Source organism: Nerophis lumbriciformis, linkage group LG01 (genome assembly GCF_033978685.3).
Source record: "Nerophis lumbriciformis linkage group LG01, RoL_Nlum_v2.1, whole genome shotgun sequence".
Classification (NCBI taxonomy): Eukaryota; Metazoa; Chordata; class Actinopteri; order Syngnathiformes; family Syngnathidae; genus Nerophis; species Nerophis lumbriciformis.
The window spans coordinates 28,834,116-28,855,968 of record NC_084548.2 but is presented as its reverse complement, the minus strand read 5'-3'; the positions used below and the strand labels follow the sequence as shown (position 1 = coordinate 28,855,968).

General features: G+C 39.8%; 1 protein-coding gene across 1 annotated transcript in view; it reads right to left on the bottom strand.

Annotated features, from left to right (window-relative positions):
- Positions 1-555: 555 nt before the first annotated feature.
- LOC133618217 (ATP-binding cassette sub-family C member 4-like) overlaps positions 556-21,853 on the bottom strand; it is a 115,981-nt gene continuing 94,683 nt past the window's right edge. The window contains exons 15-31 of the mRNA XM_061978659.1: positions 20,738-20,956; positions 20,431-20,568; positions 17,399-17,436; positions 17,211-17,329; positions 16,990-17,136; positions 16,734-16,813; positions 16,520-16,670; positions 16,323-16,442; positions 10,301-10,411; positions 10,028-10,128; positions 7,597-7,788; positions 7,370-7,525; positions 5,493-5,582; positions 5,245-5,417; positions 5,055-5,160; positions 4,578-4,712; positions 556-4,504 (exon numbers count right to left, since the gene is read on the bottom strand). Coding sequence (XP_061834643.1) covers positions 4,487-4,504; positions 4,578-4,712; positions 5,055-5,160; positions 5,245-5,417; positions 5,493-5,582; positions 7,370-7,525; positions 7,597-7,788; positions 10,028-10,128; positions 10,301-10,411; positions 16,323-16,442; positions 16,520-16,670; positions 16,734-16,813; positions 16,990-17,136; positions 17,211-17,329; positions 17,399-17,436; positions 20,431-20,568; positions 20,738-20,956 — 2,094 coding nt within the window. The 3' untranslated portion in view covers positions 556-4,486. The remainder of the gene's footprint in view (positions 4,505-4,577; positions 4,713-5,054; positions 5,161-5,244; positions 5,418-5,492; positions 5,583-7,369; positions 7,526-7,596; positions 7,789-10,027; positions 10,129-10,300; positions 10,412-16,322; positions 16,443-16,519; positions 16,671-16,733; positions 16,814-16,989; positions 17,137-17,210; positions 17,330-17,398; positions 17,437-20,430; positions 20,569-20,737; positions 20,957-21,853) is intronic.

Here is a 21,853-nt window from a genome sequence, read left to right as displayed (position 1 = left end):
TTTTTTAACATTAAAACCATGTTTTCTTGTACACCGCCTGTCATCTCTGCATCTTGAGGTTCTTCACCTCCACATCATGACAGCATTAAATCCATCCGTCGTCATGTATTTCATAATAATTGTGAACGATAGGCAAAATTCCCCAAAAAGTGCAGTTCCCCTTTTAAGAAAGTACCCACTCATTTGTGTGTTTTAATGGACACATTGTGTCCATTAAAACACAATGTTATATCGTTATATGCTTGCTGCTTGGTAGGAAATTAATTACTTATTTACCTTAATAATATGAATTAATTCATGAACTTTAGTTTGTATTTTTGAAAAAAAAAAAATTTAATGACTATGTTTTGTTAAAATTATAATATGATAAAACAGCCAAACCGTTCATATCTTTGTAAAACCTACAAACTTAGCAGGGGATCAAATAAGTTTTGTGGGCAAGCCCATATGTGTAGAAACATGGAATGCATTAGTTATGTAAGTTAGACAAGTTGAGCTTCAACTTGAAAAAGACTTACTGTCTCTTGAACACAACCAACAAATGAAATGCTCAGATTTTCTTATTTATTCACCTTGTAGCAGATGTTACACACATGTTTTTGTCCACACCTTCAGTACATGTACAGTATTGCTAGCAGGATGAACCTTTTAACATCATAATTAAAGCAAATTACAGTCAAAAATAATGATAAATACCACAACAGTTTTACATTGAAAATAATTCTATAAAACAAATAGCCACAAAATATATTAATAATAAAAAAAAATAATGGATTCGATTTATATAGCGCTTTTATAGACACTCAAAGCGCTTCACAGAGAAGTGAGAACCCATCATTCATTCACACCTGGTGGTGGTAAGCTACTTTCGTAGCCACAGTTGCCCTGAGGTAGACTGACGGAAGCGAGGCTGCCAGTTTGCGCCTACGACCCCTCCGACCACCACCTATCATTCATCATTCATTCACCAGTGCGAGCGGCACTGGGGGCAAGGGTGAAGTGTCCTGCCCAAGGACACAACGGCAGCGATTTGGATGTCAAGAGGCGGGGAGCGAACCTGCAACCTCCTGGTTTCTGCCACAGCCGCTCTACCCACTACGCCATGCCGCCCCCAATATTACAGCATTTTACAATACAAAAGAACAATTGGCGACAAAAACCCCTATCAAAAGGTCTCTCGAGTCACATGACGGACACATGATGGAACTTTAGATGTACAAACTCACACCGAGCGTTCACACAACATCCTGGACTTTGTGATCAAATATTTCAAGTCATGTCCTTTACAAAGATTACATGTCAGATTTGGTTTAAACACATACATGCATATATTACCTGTACATTCAATAACATGACATGTAGCACTGGACATTTGAACCCAAATGTTGCCCTCATTCCATTCATTCATTCATTCATTCATTCATTTCCTATAGTGATTGTACTCAGGTGTGCAGGAGCCTATCCCATCTGACTTTGGGTGAGAAGTAACCCTGTCTGATCTTGCATCAACTTACATCAACGAGAAAGCACCGTTAGAGGTAGGGAATCTTTGGGCACCTCAAGATTTGATTACAAATCAATTAATTATACATCTTCAATTATTATATTGTATATTGTCACTGTAGTGTATTATTATTATTACAATGTATATCCTAAATGTATTACATTTAATCATTAATAATATTAATAATATGTCCATACTTGCCAACCTTGAGACCTCCGAATTCGGGAGATTGGGGGCGTGGCCGGGGGGCGGGGTTAAGTGGGAGGAGTATATTTATAGCTAGAATTTACTGAAATTAAAGTATTTCTTACATATATATATACATGTATATATAGTCCGAAAAATACGGTATATATATATGTATATATATATATACCGTATTTTTCGGACTATAAGTCGCAGTTTTTTTCATAGTTTGGCCGGGGGTGCGCCTTATATTCAGGAGCGACTTATGTGTGAAATTATTAACACATTACCGTACAATATCAAATAATATTATTTATCTCATTCACGTAAGAGACTAGACGTATAAGATTTCATGGGATTTAGTGATTAGGAGTGACAGATTGTTTGGTAAACGTATAGCATGTTCTATATGTTATAGTTATTTGAATGACTCTTACCATAATATGTTACGTTAACATACCAGGCACGTTCTCAGTTGGTTATTAATGCATCATATAACGTACACTTATTCAGCCTGTTGTTCACTATTCTTTATTTATTTTAAATTGCCTTTCAAATGTCTATTCTTGGTGTTGGGTTTTCTCCAATAAATTTCCCCCAAAAATGCGACTTATATATGTTTTTTTCCTTCTTTATTATGCATTTTCGACCGGTGCGACTTATACTCCGGAGCGACTTATACTCCGAAAAATACGGTAGTACAGTAAACAGTAATGAAAACACAGTTGTTCTACTCACTGTACTGTACTTGCTGCTTACTTTAAAAAAAAAATAACACTTACCTTTCACTATTTGAGTAGCCTTTGTTCTGCTATTTGAGTACTGGCGAGCGATCTCTGAATCCGGGAACATATCCTTCACGGATTTGTTGAAAACATCCGCAAATGAGAACGGAATGTTGCTTGCAAGGTGGCCCATAATACTGCGCTACCGCCGCCGCGGGCTTCTCTGACCGTTCATGAATCATGAGTGACTATATCCATTCGGCCACCGTGTTATGGGTTATAGATAAACCTATGGATAACGGAGACATATATAATAGTCTCCTTTTCAGGTGAGAGACGACGCTAAAGGCACAGCCCCAGTATTGTTTGTCCGGCTGGAAATTTTGGATATTACAACTTGCCGTGGTTTTGAAGCAATGCATGATGGGAATCCGGATGTTGTGTGTCAGTGTATTAACGTGCCGGCTGGAATAAACACACGCTGAGAAATAGCTCCGTGCCTGCCTACTTTATGGGTTATAGATAAAGCTATGAATAACGGAGACATATATAATAGTCTCCTTTTCAGGTGAGAGAGGACGCTAAAGGCAGTGCCTTTAAGGCACCCCCTCTATATAGTTGTCCGGCTGGAAATCGGGAGATTTTCGGGAGAATGGTTGTCCCGGGAGATTTTCGGGAGAGGCACTGAAATTCGGGAGTCTCCCGGAAAATTCGGGAGGGTTGGCAAGTATGAATATGTCTACAAGGCTCCTCCTTTGGCTTCTGACGTATGCAGTATTGCATCACTTCCGGTTTTAAGATGTTAGTGCGCACAGCATAGATATACATTTATATGGAAGGCTAGATATGTGAGAAGAGTAGCTGCCTGCTAAGAGATTAAATAAGTAAACGTCTTTATTTGGCAGGCAGGCGTCCTTGATTTAACATTCTTGGTTTCTAAAACCATAGAATGTTCAGACACTTTGCTCCAGTCGCCATAACCTTGCAGTTCAAGGACATGTGTCATCTATCTACTCATTCATATCTGTGGCTGATGTATTAATCGACTTGCTAATAATTTCCTCGTCTTAGCTGGTTACTGCTGTAACGCGGTTTCCATTAGCTTCCTGTTGAAGTGTAGAAATTATTATTCTCTTGTTTTACTACTTCACATTAAAGCTAATTTAGCGCCGCAGCTAGCATAGGTTGTCCTCTCATGCTACCTCCTCCGTGTGTGTCCATTCTGAATCAATTAACACGTAATCTTAAAATAATCTCCCATGGTTAGTTACAACCAAACCTAGAACTAATGCTTAGAGAACATTAGCATTAATTTTGCATTATTGAACCGTCTGTATTACTTTATTTAACATACGTAAATAATCGATATTTGGACATTTGTATCGATTTAGAATTGTCTTCATTCTAATCGTGATGCATCGGAGAATTGATCATTCTTCCCCACCTGATTGATTGATTGATTGATTGAAACTTTTATTGGTAGATTGCACAGTACAGTACATATTCCGTACAATTGACCACTAAATGGTAACATCCCGAATAAGTTTTTCAACTTTTTTAAGTCGGGGTCCACGTTAATCAATTCATGGTAAGCCTTAAGCACCCTTGTTCCATGCTTGCTAACATTAAACTTGTTGCACGCTACACTCACACCTAAAGCTCCCACTCTCTTACAAGTCTGACTTTTATTGAGCAAGACTATTTTGTTTTTCATGTACAGCTGAAAGGCAAAGCAATGATTATTTTCTGCCTTAACATCTTCTGATGGATTTGGTCTTTAGACATTTGGCCCCACAGTATGGATTGGTTAAACGCTACAAGAGCTAATAGTTGTTATTTTTATCATCCTTTTAACAATCTTCTTGTATCATTGACATAGTCAATTCACATCTTATAGTAGGTATTCTATTCAAAGTAAAAAGTTACAGTAGGTATTTTGTACAATGAATCCCAACAAAGTCAGAAATTTCTCATCAACTGTCGGTTCTCATGAAACCCTGACAAACCTCAACATTTTTGGTGGTGCTTCTTCCATCAGGGATTCAAACCAATGTTTTCCAGTATTGGCCCATCAGGTGGTCTGCACTGCCTGCATGTGATCCACATGACCCATTTAGATCTTGAGCAGTGCTGGCGTTTGTGTGGAGCATGATGCACTTCACCTGTTTAGTTGCCTCCAACAAAGCTTCAGCCTCGGAGGGACCCAGTTGCTGAACCAGCCTGTGCAGAGCGCCATCTTTGTTCTGGAGCAGTTTGGAGGGATGACCCAACTCTTGAACCCGACCTTCATCCAGCACCTGGCAGCAAACACACAGGTGCAGGTAGCACAGAGGTATGTCCACCTGGATGCATGCCTTGTACCTGGAGACTCTTGCTAATGACGTCATGTTTGCGTTATGCCAATAAGTCTTGAGCAGTTTTTCTTCAAGCCAATTTGCACTATATAAAGACTCATGCAGTTTAAAGTATGCACTGCAACCCAAGCTGGAATAAGGGTTGGCATCATGCTGCAGCATGATGACAACTCTTGTCAATAGCATTCTGTCCTTGATTAGCTAAGATGACTTGAACTAGTAACGAGGTGTGTCCCAGTCCTTTAGTCCATATAGTGTACTTTGAATTACAGGTCTAACACTCACCAGAATTCGGTCACTGTCTATGATGGTGTTGAGTCGGTGAGCAATGGTGAACACAGTGCAGTCTTTGAACTCCTGTCGGATGGTTTGTTGGATCAGCTCGTCAGTCCTGCAACAAATATCTGCGATTACTCCTGAGTACCTGAGATTACTTTACTCATCATGATGGCAGAGCCCAGTTCTTCTAATGCACCTTGGGTCCACGTTGGCTGTAGCCTCGTCTATGACAAGGATGCGGTTCTTTCTCAGGATGGCTCTGGCCAGACACACCAGCTGCCTCTGACCAACGCTGAAGTTGGAGCCACACTCTGCCAGAACAGTCTCTAACTTGGTAGGAAGGTCCTTCACCATGCACTTTAGTTGGACCTTCAGGTGATACAGGACAACATGTCAGGACAAGCTGCGAGTGTTTGTGAATTAAAGGAAAATGCAGACACTTGCTTGCTCCAGAGCTTTCCATACGTCAGCATCTGTGTGCTGGTTAAACGGGTCCAGGTTCTTCCTCACAGAATCGGTAAACAGCACAGGGTCCTGGTTTACAAGGGTACAAAGACCAAATTAAAGTGAAAATTAGAACATCCACGTCTTTTACATTGAGCATTGTCTACACCTACACTGTGTCTATATACGTCAACACAACTGGTCGAGATAGACGGCCGTCCCACATAGTCTGGGTAGTAGTCTTGTATACGTAAACAAATATGTATGAATTAAGTTGTGTGTTGTCATTGCTTTAGTAAGACAATGGAAAACAGTTTAGCAGCTCCGGATTAGGCAACGTAATCATTATAAATAAACAATAAACAAAAGCTAGAGAGAATAGTTTACAAATATAAAATTATACAATATCAAAGATAAGTAACACACATACACTGTAAAAGATGAAGTTATATAACACAATTCTATTTGGCTTGTCAGTTGGAGAATGGGGTGGTGGTGGTTACAATCCTTGGATAGAAGCTGTTTTTCAGTCTGTTCTGCTTTTAAGATATATGAATATTTTCCCTGAAGGTAAAGGGGCAAACATATAGTGGCTGGAGTGATTGTAATCTAGTGCAACGCTGCTGGCCTTCTTTGTCAGACCGCCAGTGTAAATGCCAATGAGAGCAGGCAGTGGGAAGCCGATGATGTGTTCTACTGTTCTCACCACTTTCAGTAGGTCGTTCCTGATCTCCTGAGTGTCGCTGGCAAACCACAGAGTGTAGCAGTACATCAGAATATTTTTTGTAACTGACTTGTAGAAGTTTGTGAGCAGGGATGGAGGGAGATGGACCTGTTTTGGCCTCCTCTGATGTTTCAGAACCCTGCTGCTTATACAAAGGCGCGGCTAATCTATGAATTTTTCTTTGCTACCAGCTAAATTATGGAATGGATTAAGCAAAGAAATCAAACAATGCACTAAAATAATCCACTTTACGAAAATGTTCCAACTCAAAGTGTTTACAAAGTACAGAGAAGAAGAATCCTGATAAACATATTGAACCTTTTTAAAAAAGCACATCTTATTCATCTCATAATGAACATCAATTAATTTTCTGTTTTGTTTGATAAGCCGTTTTACTGCCATATTACAGGCGCAGTTTTGAAAAAATTTAGATAAGCAAATAAACATTTACAAAATGTTTCTGTTTAAAAATCTAATTTCACAATGTACCGGTATATATCTGCCACTTGATGTGTACCGGTATACACCTGCCACTTGATCACGGTGTGATCAATATATGAAAACATCTTTTTTTTCTTCGGAAATTTCCTGAATGCGGCTTATACACCGATACGGTTTATGGTTCAGAAAATAACAGTGTTAAAATATTAGATCTCAAAATGGAATGTCTCGAGCCTTGCGTGCAATATTTGTACATTAATGTATCGACTGCATCTCTCTCTCTCTCTCTCTCTCTCTTTCTGCCCACTACTTGCTGTCCATATCCTACCAAGTCAGACCTACACTGTTCCAATGTCCATTTCTCTGTTCTCAATTGTTGATGACTGATGATAACAACCAAACCTAACACCCCGCCCCCCTCCACACCCCGTATTGAAAATAATGTAAATAATTCAATGTGATTATCTTGTGTGATGACTGTATTATGATGATAGTATATATCTGATAGTATATATCTGTATCATGAATCAATTTAAGTGGACCCCGACTTAAACAAGTTGAAAAACTTATTCGGGTGTTACCATTTAGTGGTCAATTGTACGGAATATGTACTTCACTGTGCAACCTACTAATAAAAGTCTCAATCAATCAATCAATCAATCAATCAGAAGGAAGTTTCAAGCCAAACAGGAACATGTCAGCTGACGTCAACCTGAGGTATGATTGAGATCTTCTGTCGCAGGTCGTGCAGGCCCAGCTCAGATGTCAACAAACCATCTATGTAGATGTTCCCTTGTGGCTCTGCCAGACGAAAGAGAGCCGCCGCCAGAGAGCTTTTCCCAGCACCCGTTCGACCGACAATGCCCACCTGACCGAGAAAAAACTTTCAAAGCGCGCCGTCTCTTCTCCGACTCACATGACAGTGAGGAAATATTTCACCTTCTCATTGGGACAGAAGGTGGCGCAGATGTCTTTGAGGATCACTGGGGCGTCGGCGCTGTATGACAAATGTACATGGTCAAAGGTCACCTGACCCTGACTCGGCCAATTGGGAGGAGGACGCTTCGAGGTTTCCCAGGGGGCTTCGCTCTTTAGTTTGGTGTACTCCACCACCCTCTCGACCGATGTCATCTGGGAAAGCAACACTTGTTTTAAACATGTGATTATCAGCTGTACAAAGCAAGTTTATAGACGTTGTTCTTCATCTAGGTTAATGTATTCTCAGGACATTCATTTCTTTCAATCCGTGGGAAACCTTTTATACAAAGTTTAACAGTGATTGTGATAAACATATAGATTTATTGGTAAATGTTTTCTCTTAAACCACTATTGGCAACATATGCTAGCACTGTGATTGATGTGTCGGTTTTATTTATTTTATATAGAAAATGGATGGATGGATTATCTGAAGCAGAAGAAAAGCAACAAGTTCAACATTGCATGCTCAGAAAAGCTTACTGTTTTTTATGTGTTAACTTTACATGGATCTGTTTTTTTTTATTTTGGTGATTAAAAACAGCCTGCATCTGTTTTTGTCTGTTAGAATCAATAAATGACTTCATGAAGTCACTTTGTTTATATATCTATCTTTATAATAATGTAATGAATTTAAATGAAAATACTTCAAGTTGGGGGCTTTTTTCAGCATTTTAGATGAGATTAAACAATTATCAAGCTTAATCATAAGCATTTTTTTTAATTGCTTGACAACATTGATTATTATTATAATAACAATGGCTGGGTTGCATATGTCGTCCGTTTTCATTCTTCGCGGCTTAATTCGCACGATGGTCAAGCAGCTTGAGCGAAGCATTAAAACAAGTACGAGTGAGTGAAGCGTTTGAGCAATAAATGCCAAATTGCTGTTCTGTTCTTGGGTGTTCCAATCGTTCAAATAGAGCGATAAGAAAGATCTTTCATTAAGTCCCGAAATAAGTTGTTCATAGTCAACAAAGTCAAGAAAAAAACGGAAGTGCGTCGAAGAAAATGGCTCTTAAAATAATCACCTTTCATCATCTTGTGGAATACAATCAGACCTTGCTTGTGTCTGCAGTGAGTTTATTCTCTGCTATAATAGTAGTATTTGAGAGCAGAACTAAACGTAAAGAAAGGACAATAGATCACATTAGTTTGTGTTTGTGTTCTCTTGTGGTTGCTATGCCTAAATATAACTACGAAGACCTGGTTGTGTAAATAATCTAATGTCATGTTAAGTCCTAATAGTGAATATTGTGATTATTGGTCCAATCCAACGTATTTTCATTGTCCATTTTCATAACAGGAACTAAAAGCTTAGTTCTTGTTGAGCAGGAAAGACAAGTGCTTTATTCGACACGGATGACCACATGAGCGTATTTAGTGCTATTCGTTAGCATCAAGAAAATATCCTTAGTAGTATTGATAAAGTAGATTAATAAATCTCTCGTAGGCTCAACAGAATATACTATATCTTGATGTTGCGAACAAACATTGCTAAATGATGGACATCTATAGCTAATATCATAATAATCCCCTCAATTCCCCCCAAAAATGGATTAACTCGCTGGAGTATAAAGACAATACATCCATAAACGTGGATGCATATGCAAAAGTGCAATATATTTATCTGTACAGTCATCTATTTATTTATATCTGCACCTTATTGCTCTATTATCCTGCACTACAACAAGCTAATGCAACAAAATGTTGTTCTTATCTGTACTGTAAAGTTCAAATTTGAATGACAATAAAAGGAAGTCTAAAGTCTAAGTTTAAATAATGAGACAAAATATGAACTTCACACCATAAAAACAACTGCAGACATGAATTGTAAATGACAGACTAATATTTGTAGCAGGAAATCAACTGCAAACAAACGTATCCTTTTTCTCATGAGCGTCACGATCACAGCAGCACAGCACTCGTTATGTCAATCAAATACGGTACATACCGATGCACGAATAGGTCCAATTTGTGTACCCTCCAGATGTAAAGACATGATGTGCTAATCTTTTCTTCTCTAAATACCTCGAGTGTCAAACAAAGTGAGGTTGGAGCGAGCAGTAACGTCTTGGTGATGATAAATGATTTAAATCATGAAAAAATATATTTTTTTAAAGTGTAAAATCCACTCCATCTTAAAAAAAAAAAAATCATGATCGCTTATATATATATGTATATATATTTGCCTCAAACCTTTCAAAATATGCCCAAATCTGCACTGATTCAGGTACATAAACAGCAGCCTAATGGGACTCTGGACCATCGCCTGAAAGCCAGAAGTGCCTCTAAGTCACATGATTGCAACCCATTGCAACGCCATTGGGTATATTGAGCACAGTATTCAAGGGGATGTCAGGTCTTTAAAAAAATGTAAGTAAACAGTTCATACCATGTTCTCTAACTCGGCACTTTGTCTCACGGTCCATTGAAAGTTTCCAACAAGTGTCACAGCGTATGTCAGCACCAGGCCCACCTCGCCAGCCTCCAACCCTGACAAACATCATAGCCACCTTTTAACTTTTGGGTATTGCTTGTTACACAACATTACATTATGTCAACAACTCCAAAAAATATTTTCTTTATAAAATTAATACACAGTCATTGATCAAGTCAACACTATTGACAGAACAACTTTGCCACTGAACATAAAATACATCCTTACCATCTCGGAGAAAGATGCAGCCAAATGTTGCGAAGGTGATAAAGACGGAGCAAATGCTGTCCAGACGCAGCGCAAACCAACGGGAGGTCATCAGAAAGAGAAACCACGCTTCTGAGATGACAACACAACACAAACTCTAAAAATGTCGGTTTGTTACAGAGGTGAAACGATTTCCCATACAATAAACATTAGGTGCTTATGGCATCAAGTGTCTTCTTGCTAAACAATTACTGTGCAGTCCAGCCTTTGCCGAGCATTGCTAGCGATAGTGTCAAGGAGAATCTATATGTTGAAAACACTCTTCCATCTTAAAAGTCTCCTTTTTGAGAACACTCAGCCTTCTCGGTGAAATATGTAAACAAAGACAAGTGGGTAAGGCGAAAGCAGTGTGCCGCAATTGTTCAGTAGAGATGGCACAACAGGACAATTTTTTGTTAGCAGTTTTTTCAAATCATTAAAGCTGATTCCACAAAAGTTAAGCAGGTTTATGTTTACTGTATCCAAAATAAAACCATTTATGACCTAAAACTAGAGATACGTACTGAACTGTGACAATGGCGTACTGTTACATCCCTAATGGAAACGTATTCACACTCTAAAGCAGTGATTCTTAAACTGTGGTACGGGTACCACTAAAGGTACGCAGAGGTGGGTAGTAACGCGCTACATTTACTCCGTTACATCTACTTGAGTAACTTTTGGGATAAATTGTACTTCTAAGAGTAGTTTTAATGCAACATACTTTTACTTGAGTATATTTATAGAGAAGAAACGCTACTTTTACTCTGCTCCATTTATCTACATTCAGCTCGCTACTCGCTACTGATTTTTATCGATCTGTTAATGCACACTTTGTTTGTTTTAGTTTGTCAGACAGAACTTCAAAGTAGGATCTATCGCATTCCTGCGTTTCACCAATCAAATGCAGTCACTGGTGACGTTTGACTCCGTTTCACCAATCAAACAGAGCCAGGCGGTCACATGACCGTCACACGTGGACCCCGACTTAAACAAGTTGAAAAACTTATTCGGGTGTTACCATTTAGTGGTCAATTGTACGGAATATGTACTGTACTGTGCAATCTACTAATAAAAGTTTCAATCAATCAATCAATCAAAAGTGTGAAGGAAAAAAGACACTTTCTTATTTCAACCGTACCTCCCGTCAAAAGCCTAAAGACTGACCGCACAGTTCCTGTCTTCACAATAAAAGTGCCGCTCCATCGCGCCTGCGCTAACAAAATAAGAGTCTCCGAAAGCCAGCGCAAACAAGCTAGAAAGCTACGGAGTTTTCCGCCAATGGATTTTTTGTAAAGTGTATAAAAACGAATATGGAAGCTGGACAAATAAGATGCCAAAAACCAACCACTTTCATGTGGTATTAGACAGAAAGGAGGAACTTTTTTTCTCCTCCATTTGAAAACGTGGACATTATCAGCACTACTGTCTGATTCCAATCAATGCAAGTCATCAGAATCAGGTAATACACCAACTTATATTCTTGTCTTCATATCTGTATATATAAATGTATGTATGTGTATATATATATATATATATATATATATATATATATATATATATATATATATATATATATATATATATATATATATATATATACAGCCCGGCTCCCGGCCAAATTTTTTTAACCCAATGCGGCCCAAGAGTCAAAAAGTTTGGGGATCCCTGCTTTAAAGCCTCTAAAACAGGTGTGCCCCTTACGTCGATCGCCAACCAAGCCTTGAAAAAATAGTGCTAAACATTTGCGATCATCAATCTTCACTATGACGTCACTTTCGTTAGTTGACTGACATTCGTGGCACCCGAATGACGCTGGGTGCTGTGAGCTCAGTATTAAGAAAAAAACGACTGACAGGAAGGCGAGAAACACCTTTTATTTCAACAGACTCTCGTGCCGAATATGCCGTCAAAAAGTCTAAAGACTGACCGCACAGTTTCTGTCTTCACAATAAATGTGATGCTCCATCCTGCCTGCGCTAACAAAATAAGAGTCACAGAAAACTAGCGCACACAAGCTAGCAAGCTACGGAGTTTGCCGTCAATGTACATTATTTCTTGTAAAATGTTTAAAAACGAGTATGGAAGTTGGACAAACAAGATGCCAAAAACCAACCACTTTCATGTGGAAAAGAGAACTTTTTTTCACCTCCACAATGTAAATTCGAAAATGTGGAATTTATCAGTTGTGCTGATAAATTCTGTCTGATTCCAATCAATGCAAGTTATCACAAAAAGGTAATACACCAACTTATATTTTTGTCTTTATGAAAGACAGGAATTTATATGTTATGGCTTTGGTTAGAGTTTATTTCGAACATGCATACAGTTATCACATGATACTGTACATGTGTTAAACATGCTTGAATTTTTATCAAACACTTTTATTAACATGTTAACAAAAACGTCTGTTTCATGAATAAATAATAATATATAATATATGAAACAAAAATTGAGCTGTTTGGTAACAATACCCAGCAATATGTTTGGAGGAGAAAAGGTGAAGCCTTTAATCCCAGTAGCACCATTCCTACCGTCAAGCATGGTGGTGGTAGTATTATGCTCTGGGCCTATTTTGCTGCTAATGGAACTGGTGCTTTAAATGGGACAATGAAAAAGGAGGATTACCTCCAAATTCTTCAAGACAACCTAAAATCATCAGCCCCGGAGGTTGGGTCTTGGGCGCAGTTGGGTGTTCCAACAGGACAATGACCCAAAATACACGTCAAAAGTGGTAAAGGAATGGCTAAATCAGGCTAGAATTAAGGTTTCAGAATGGCCTTCCCAAAGTCCTGACTTAAACGTGTGGACAATTATGAAGAAACAAGTCTATGTCAGAAAACCAACAAATTTAGCTGAACTGCATCAATTTTGTCAAGAGGAGTGATCAAAAATTCAACCAGAAGCCTGTGGATGGCTACCAAAAGCGCCTTATTGCAGTGAAACTTGCCAAGGGACATGTAACCAAATATTAACATTGCTGTATGTATACTTTTGACCCAGCAGATTTAGTCACATTTCCAGTAGACCCATAATAAATTTATAAAAGAACCAAACTTCATGAATGTTTTTTGTAACCAACAAATATGTGCTCCAATCACTCTATCACAAAAAATAAGAGTTGTAGAAATTATTGGAAACTCAAGACAGCCCTGACATTATGTTCTTTACAAGTGTATGTAAACTTTTGATCGCGACTGTATATACATATCCATCCATCTATCCATTTTCTTCCGCTTATCCGAGGTCGGGTCGCGGGGGCAGCAGCCTAAGCATACACATATATACAACACACACACACACACACACACACACACACACACACACATATATATAAATATATATATATATATATATATTTTTAAATATATATATATATATATATATATATATATATATATGTATGTGTGGGAAAAAAATCACAAGACTATTTCATCTCTACAGGCCTGTTTCATATATATATATATATGACGATGAGGTAGATAACCTCTACTTGGTCATTTGAAAAGTAGCTTGCCTGCTGAAAAAGAGTGGGCACCCCTGCTGAAAAACAACTTCAAAACCCTTCATCAACGTTTTATATACCGGTACACACTGCAAATTTATATATAATGTAGTAACAGACACGATCATAACAATATGTAAAATGTACAATATTTACCGTATTTTTGTCATTTTATGCACAGCCGGAACTAATTCTTCGGCGCGTTTATTTCCGTTTCCATGGCAGAGCATTTCCGACTTCCTGCAACAAATTTGTTCCTACTCCCGGAATCAAACGAAAGTGTGTTTTCTAATCATGGCAGACTTGGTAATAGACAACGAAGACGAATATTTTTGGACAAATGCGGATTCACAATCTTATTTTATTTTTTTTAATTGCTGCTTCTCGAAGCGAGCACGAAGAAGAGGCTGAAACGTTGAAGCAGACGGAAGCCGAAAAAAGTGTGACTTGGTTATGCTGCAAATCTGGAGCAAATCTGGAACTTTTCAGCCAAGCTATGTCGAATTAATGGATTGTTTACCCAAGTCAACTGAAAACATCCCAGGCCAGCTGGACCAAACGGACAACTGTACATTGAGTAACTCACTGTACTAATGATTATGATACATGCAGCACATCACTACACTACATTACATACACTGTCGAGCTAGCTGTGTACAAACCAAACATGAAATGTAGGCTAATACTTTACAGATACTATAATATAATTGTTCATCTTTTTCAGTTAGTACAAATTGGTGTTCTATTGCAGTGTTGTGCATTACAAACTCAAACGCGTTTCGTGCTGACGTAGGAGCTAGCTTATCTCTTGCCCTAGTTAGCTTCTACGGCTAATACCATAGCACGCCGATGTGTTAGTACATGCTAGAAAAAGAGTTCCTCAGTGTTCGCTCTTATACAGGTCACCAAATGTAAATGAAGTATCGTTGACGGTTTTTGAATGCATTTTTAAAGTGATTTTGAAGTACAATTGATTGCTCCAATTAGCTGCATTTCTAGCTACCAAGAACGAGCCGATTTCTATATGTTAGAATGCAAAAAAAAAGAAAGAAGACTTTTTGCCTTTTTGTATCTCATAATGAACGATAAGGCAAAAAAGTTTTATATAAAGTTCCCCTTTAAATAAAAAGAATATTAAAGGCCTACTGAAAACCACTACTACCGACCACGCAGTCTGATAGTTTATATATCAATGATGAAATCTTAACATTGCAACACATGCCAATACGGGTCAGTTTACTAAAGTGCAATTTTAAATTTCGCGCGACATATCCTGCTGAAAACGTCTCGGTATGATGACGTCAGCGCGTGACGTCACGGATTGTAGAGGACATTTTGGGATAGCATGGTGGCCAGCTATTAAGTCGTCTCTTTTCATCGCAAAATTCCACAGTATTCTGGACATCTGTGTTGGTGAATCTTTTGCAATTCGTTCAATGAACAATAGAGACAGCAAAGAAGAAAGCTGTATGAGGGAAGCGGTGTATTGCGGCCGACTTCAGCAACACAAACACGGCCGGTGTTTCATTGTTTACATTCCCGAAAGATGACAGTCAAGCTTTACCATTGGCCTGTGGAGAACTGGGACAACAGAGACTCTTACCAGGAGGACTTTGAGTTGGATACGCAGACACGGTACCGTGAGTACGCTTCCAAACATTTGATCGCTTGCCCGTACGTGCGTGCCGCTATGTGCATGTCACGTACGTAACTTTGGGGACTTTGGGGAAATATATGTGCTGTATGAACTTTGGGGAGGTGAGCGGTACTTTGGGCTGTGGGATTGAGTGTGTTGTGCAGGTGTTTGAGTTGTATTGGTGCGTTATATGGACGGGAGGGGGGAGGTGTTTGTTATGCAGGATTAATTTGTGGCATATTAAATATAAGCCTGGTTGTGTTGTGGCTAATAGAGTATATATATGTCTAGTGTTTATTTACTCTTTTAGTCATTCCCAGCTGAATATCAGGTCCCACCAGCCTCTCACAGCATCTTCCCTATCTGAATCGCTCACACTGCCCTCTAGTCCTTCACTCTCACTTTCCTCATCCACGAATCTTTCATCCTTGCTCAAATAAATGGGGAAATCGTCGCTTTCTCGGTCCGAATCGCTCTCGCTGCTGGTGGCCATGATTGTAAACAATGTGCGGAGCTCCACAACCTGTGACGTCACGCTACTCGTCTGCTACTTCCGGTACAGGCAAAACTTTTTTATCAGCGACCAAAAGTTTCGAACTTTATCGTCGATGTTCTCTACTAAATCCTTTCAGCAAAAATATGGCAATATCGCGAAATGATCAAGTATGACACATAGAATGGACCTGCTATCCCCGTTTAAGTAAGAAAATCGCATTTCAGTAGGCCTTTAAAGAATACTTACAACAACAACTACTGTACTAAACTTTAATGTTGGTCATTATGGTGGTACTTGGGTAGCCAAGTGCTTTCTTAGGTGGTACTTGGTGAAAAAAGTTTGAGAACCACTGCTCTAAAGTGAAGACCTGAGTGACGGTCCTGGTATGAGTCGAAGGCTTTGGTCAATCTCTCCTCAGCTCCAAAGGCTCGGATGCTCCACAGGCCCTGGAGGGACGACGAAAGATGGGAGAAGACTGGACTGCGTGCTACAAGAAAACAAGTGAACATGACAAATTACTGTGTGAATCAGCCTTCTTGGCATTCATCCATGTTCTCAACATACTTGTGGACTCCAAGCGTTTGATATCTCGTGACGTGGCGAGATAGAACCGCCGCAGGTACAGAAAGACGAAGATCAGGGGAGCAATGGAGATGAGGAGATAAGGTATGATGGAGGCTGCCACGGCAAGCACACCCACATTCTGCCAAAAGAGCTACAATAAAATGCTTCTTTTAAATCTCTCCGACAAAAACATTGAGGGCCGATGACTCCTCACTTGATAGAAATCCACGAAGGTGAGCGGTAACATGGAATCCATCTGGCTGATATCCTTTGAAAAGCGGTTGAGGATCCTCCCTAGAATTGGGGAGCAAGCACACTTTTGGATCAGCTAAGAGCTGAAGCCAAGACAAGATGAATCAGAGTGACGCCTCCTATCTCACATGACATGAGCTGTCAACCTACTACGTGTGACGTGCGTCACAAGGCAAGATTACATTTCCAACAATTATGAGGTGGTGCCAAGGTTTCACCTATGGGGTTGATGTCAAAGAAGTAGACTGGCGTGCGAAGGACAGCGTTGAACATCCTGTTGTGCAGCGTCTGAGTGGATTTCACCAATCCGTGAAAGATCACCAAGCTTCTGACATAGCCAAGAATCACTGCGGCAGCGGTCAAACCTACAACACACAGGCACTGATAAGGACTACTGCTGCTACAAAAAGCAAAAGGGACAACGAATTGCTGCACCAACCTGAATAAATACCCAGGTAAAATGTCAGATCAGCGCCTTTGTGTGAGGCAGTCTTGTTGATGCCTCTCTCAAATGTCACGACCGTACTGTTGATTGTGTCGTTGGCCGAATGATTAGCCCTGTCAACAACATCATTAACACAAATTGCTGGACTGTGGATGTATGTAGACTTCGGACCGCAGACTCACCAGAACACCAACCACCAGTCCTGCAGAATATATGCAGCCTAAAGAACACAGACCCAAAAAGTGTACATTAGCTTCAGACGTAAAATGATTGATTGATATCAACAGTATAGACAGAATTTGAAAAAAAAACTGACTGATGTAAATAGGAATTTGATCCCCTACCAAGCAGCAAGCATTGTGACACCACAGAATAATTATGTAAGCATGAAACACACTCAGGAGTCCATTCCCTTTGAGAAAGTACTCCCAGTCATACTTCAATATGTGTATAAAACACACCTGTCACACAAACATGCTCTCTCTATTCAAACCTCTACACCACCATGGGCAAGACCAAACAGCTGACCTCAGGGACAAGATTGCTGACCTGCACAAGACTGGAATGGACTACATGTTTGACAATCAACACCTGAATGAGTCACACAAGGTAACACGGAGACAATAATATAATAGTTTATTACGACAAGTACTGCAACTACAAACACCTACAAGTGCTACAAAAAACTACAAGTAGCCTATGTTTGTGCGTAGGGGTTCATTTTGATACATGCACAGTGTGATCCACAAGTTAAATCCACAAACAGTGTTCCTCTTAAAATCCCGTGGGGAGTTCTGTGGGATTATATAGGGTATCGTAGTGCCTGATTTTTGCAGCCCACTCTTTTTATTAGAGCTTGGTCCGCATTGTCGGCAGTAAGTCAGACCTGTTTCCAGTGAGGTTTGGACTTTGTCAGGGCTGCCCTTTGTCACTGATTCTGTTCATTACTTTTATGGACCAAATTTCTAGGCCCAGACAGGACGTAAAAGGGATCGGGTTTGGTGGCTACAGTATTGGTTCAATGCTTTTTGCAGATGATGTGGTGCTGCTGGTTTCATCGGGACGTGATCTTCAGTTCTCGCTGGATGAGTTTGCAGCCGTGTGTGCGGTGGCTTGGATGGGATACCATCATACCTTCAAGCACCTAGGTATCAAGGATATACACTTTTATTTCTAATTGCTGTATAATTGTTTTGTACTGTAATTGCAAGGTAAATAACTTTGTAATCGTGAACAAACAAAATAAAATGGACTCATTTGTGTAAGCAAACAATTAACATATAAATAAATATTTAACATCTTAAAGTGCATTTTTTTCCCAGTGGAAAAAACGAGGTCTGTTTTTGTTTGTTGCCATTACGTTATCACAGCATTTTCGCTTGCTCTTCTGTGTTTATGGGCGTACATCGCCCATCCAATTTGATGATGAAATATTCCCACAACGCTACATTTGGCTTCATAATCATATTTTTTTCCTCCTATTTTTTTTTTACTTTGCGGACATTGAGTCAATAGCCCTAATCCGGAAAAGGATGGAGTGCCATCTCTGGGTCAGGGAGGAAATCCTGGGAAAGTTCAAGTACTTTGGGATCTTGTTCAAGAGTGAGGGAAAAATAGACTGTGAAATCGACAGGCGGATCGATGCGTTGTCTGCAGTGATTAAGACTGTGCATCAGTCCATCAGGGTGATGGGAGCTGACCCGGAAGGCAAAGCTGTCAATTTACCAGTCGAGCTACATTTCTATCGTCACCTACAGGATGGTCATGTAGGGACCGCAAGGACAAGATTGCGGGTATAAGCGGACAAAATATGTTCTCCCTTAGAGACAAGGTGAACTCGGAGTACAGCCAGATTAAGCGGCTCCTGGATGCCTTCCCGGGGAGGTGTTCAAGGCATATCCGACTAGTATGAGGCCTTGGGGAAAACCAAGAACGCGTTGGAGAGAGGGAGGGAGGGAGATGGGAGGAGCTGGACCAAGTTGTTGGGGTGAGGAAGGTCTCGGCTTCTCAGTTTAAGTTGCTGCCCATGCGACTCAACCTCGGATAAGCGGAATACAATGGATGGAAGGATGGATAGTTCAGTATTTATTAAACTACATTGGTTTGAATGTACAAAATGTATCAAAGTTGCCTGTTTCCTTTATTTTTATGTATGCAAGGAGAAAAGTTTGACACCCCTCTTTCGATGCTCAATGAGCTGAAGTTGTACAAAAACTGTAGATGTCCCGTGTCGTGTGTCATGCATGATTACGGTTTCAACTTCAAGTTATGACAACTTTAACTTATGTCCAGTTAAAACTAGCTTTTCAGTCGTATTGGTTGTACTTTTGTGTATTTTTGATCTGCATAAGTGCCGAAAATTTGAAGTCAAACCATGGAGAACTAACGGAGATATTTATAAAACAATTTTGCATTCCATCATACTTCAAATGAGCCGTTTGGAATTTGTCCGATTTGTGACGTTTTTCCCATTGGTGACGTCAGCGATATCTCCAAATAAGTTAGAGATTTACCTGAAGAGCTTTGCACGGGTTCCCAATTGTAGTCCATTGTAGTCCAGAAGTACCTCGTTTTCTCTATTCTCTTGTTGTGGGGCAGACTGTCTCATACATGCACATGCATCCTCCGCTGTTGCCATTTCTAATACAAAATAGCGTATAGTTCAAACTTATATCTGTCAGTAGGCTTGATATGGAAGTGCTAAAAACTACAATATTGATGACAGGGGGAAGACAAAGTGGAGGCATGTAAATGAGTCCTGTTCACAAAAAGGCACATCCTGAAGAGACGGTCATAAAGTGATTTGAAGATGGTCTGTAAAACATAATCTATACAACATTTTGACCAAATAACCATCTTTACATGTTATGTAGACAATAAGTAAGTGTTTTAAATATGGAACAAAATCATAATATGACCCCTTTAAGACATATTATTCCACAACCTGATGTTGTAGTTGTACTGTCTCTTATACTTATAAAGCGCTTTTCTACCTTCAAGGTACTCAAAGCGCTTTGACACTATTTTCACATTCACACACAAAGGCGGGAGCTGCCATGCAAGGCCCTAACCACAACCCATCAGAAGCAAGGGTGAAGTGTCTTGCCCAAGGACAACGGACGCGACTAGAATGGCGGAATCTGGAGATCGAACCAAGAACGCTCTACCAACCGAGACACGCTGTCCCCAACGTCATAAAAAAGCCTTGTCTTACTTCAGCAACAACGCTGAGCAGCAAAATAGCCAGGAGGATCAGAGGGTGGCAGTGGGCGGTAAAATACTTGATATAAATGCCATTGCTGACATTTCCTTCTGCACGAGTCTCTTCCACTGTGGCGTGCACGTTTTCAGCCTGTAACAAAAATAACATAACATCACAGTAGAGTGACTACATGTCTGTTTGAAGTAATTTCTGGATAACTCTTACAACTTATCTCGACTTATCGTGAAAAAATAGAGAAAAAGTACAATAAGGTATTTGAGGGAAAATCCAAATTCTAAAATAGAATTCTACTGCTTACAGTAAGCTGGTCATGGCCACCACACGCTGGTGGCAGGAGGGAGCTGTGCGAGTAGAGTGAACTGTTGGAGTGATTCGTCCTGCGACTAGCAAGTGACACGGCATCGCAGTTTGCAGACCAACTTTGCTGCTCCTGTTCCTCCGCGCTTTTTAGCAGGAAGCCGACATCAAGGCCCGAGCTCTGCAGTTCGCTGTATGTACCCTGGGCCATCATGTGACCCTTTAAGAAAAAGAAGCGAAACTTCACCATCAACCAAATCATTAGGTACAATCTAATGCGATACAAGAAGTTAAGTTAAGTTAAAGTACCACTGATAGTCACACACACTAGGTGTGGCGAAATTACCCTCTGCATTTGACTCATCCCCTTGTTCCACCCCCTGGGAGCAGTGAACAGCAATTTTGGTGATTTAACCCCCAATTCCAACCCTTGATGCTGAGTGCCAAGCAGGGAGAGAAGATGTGATGACAGAAGATAATGAATGGAATGCTTTGGATGGGTGGAGGAATGTTGCACTTTTCAATGGAATGTTGGTGTTATTTTCTCATGATCTGCTGTCATTATGTGATTACTCCTTCTGTTGTTTCTCCCATACTTGTTTAGACCATACCACTGTGAGCACCTGTTTGCAATTATAATTTGTCTCCCTACTTATACCTGATGATCACTCCCGGTGATCGCAGGTGCATTACTGACCAGTCCCAGTCTGAGATTCTTCACACTTGCTGTTCAGGTATGTTTTCTTTGTTCCTATGGTCGCTAAGGCCAAAACAATTACTGTGGTACCTTCTGGCTGCTAAAATCGACCGTCACCCTAGTTTTTGTATTGTTTTAATTTTCTATTACCTCTTCTCACATGTCTGCTTGTTTCATTTTTAATGCTTTTGAGCAATAAAAGACTATAAACTGCCTTAGGCCTGGATCTAACTTTTTGCAAACTGGTACCTTTTTGAAGAGAAAGGAAACACCCGACAGTTGGAAAATGTAGAAATATTAGATAAATATCATGTACCGAATGAGCTGAATATTTTGATGTGGGAACGCTTTGAGTGTTTTGAGAAATGTGGAAGTAGTTGAGCATTAAAAACAGGGCGGAATATGAAATAAAAGAATGTA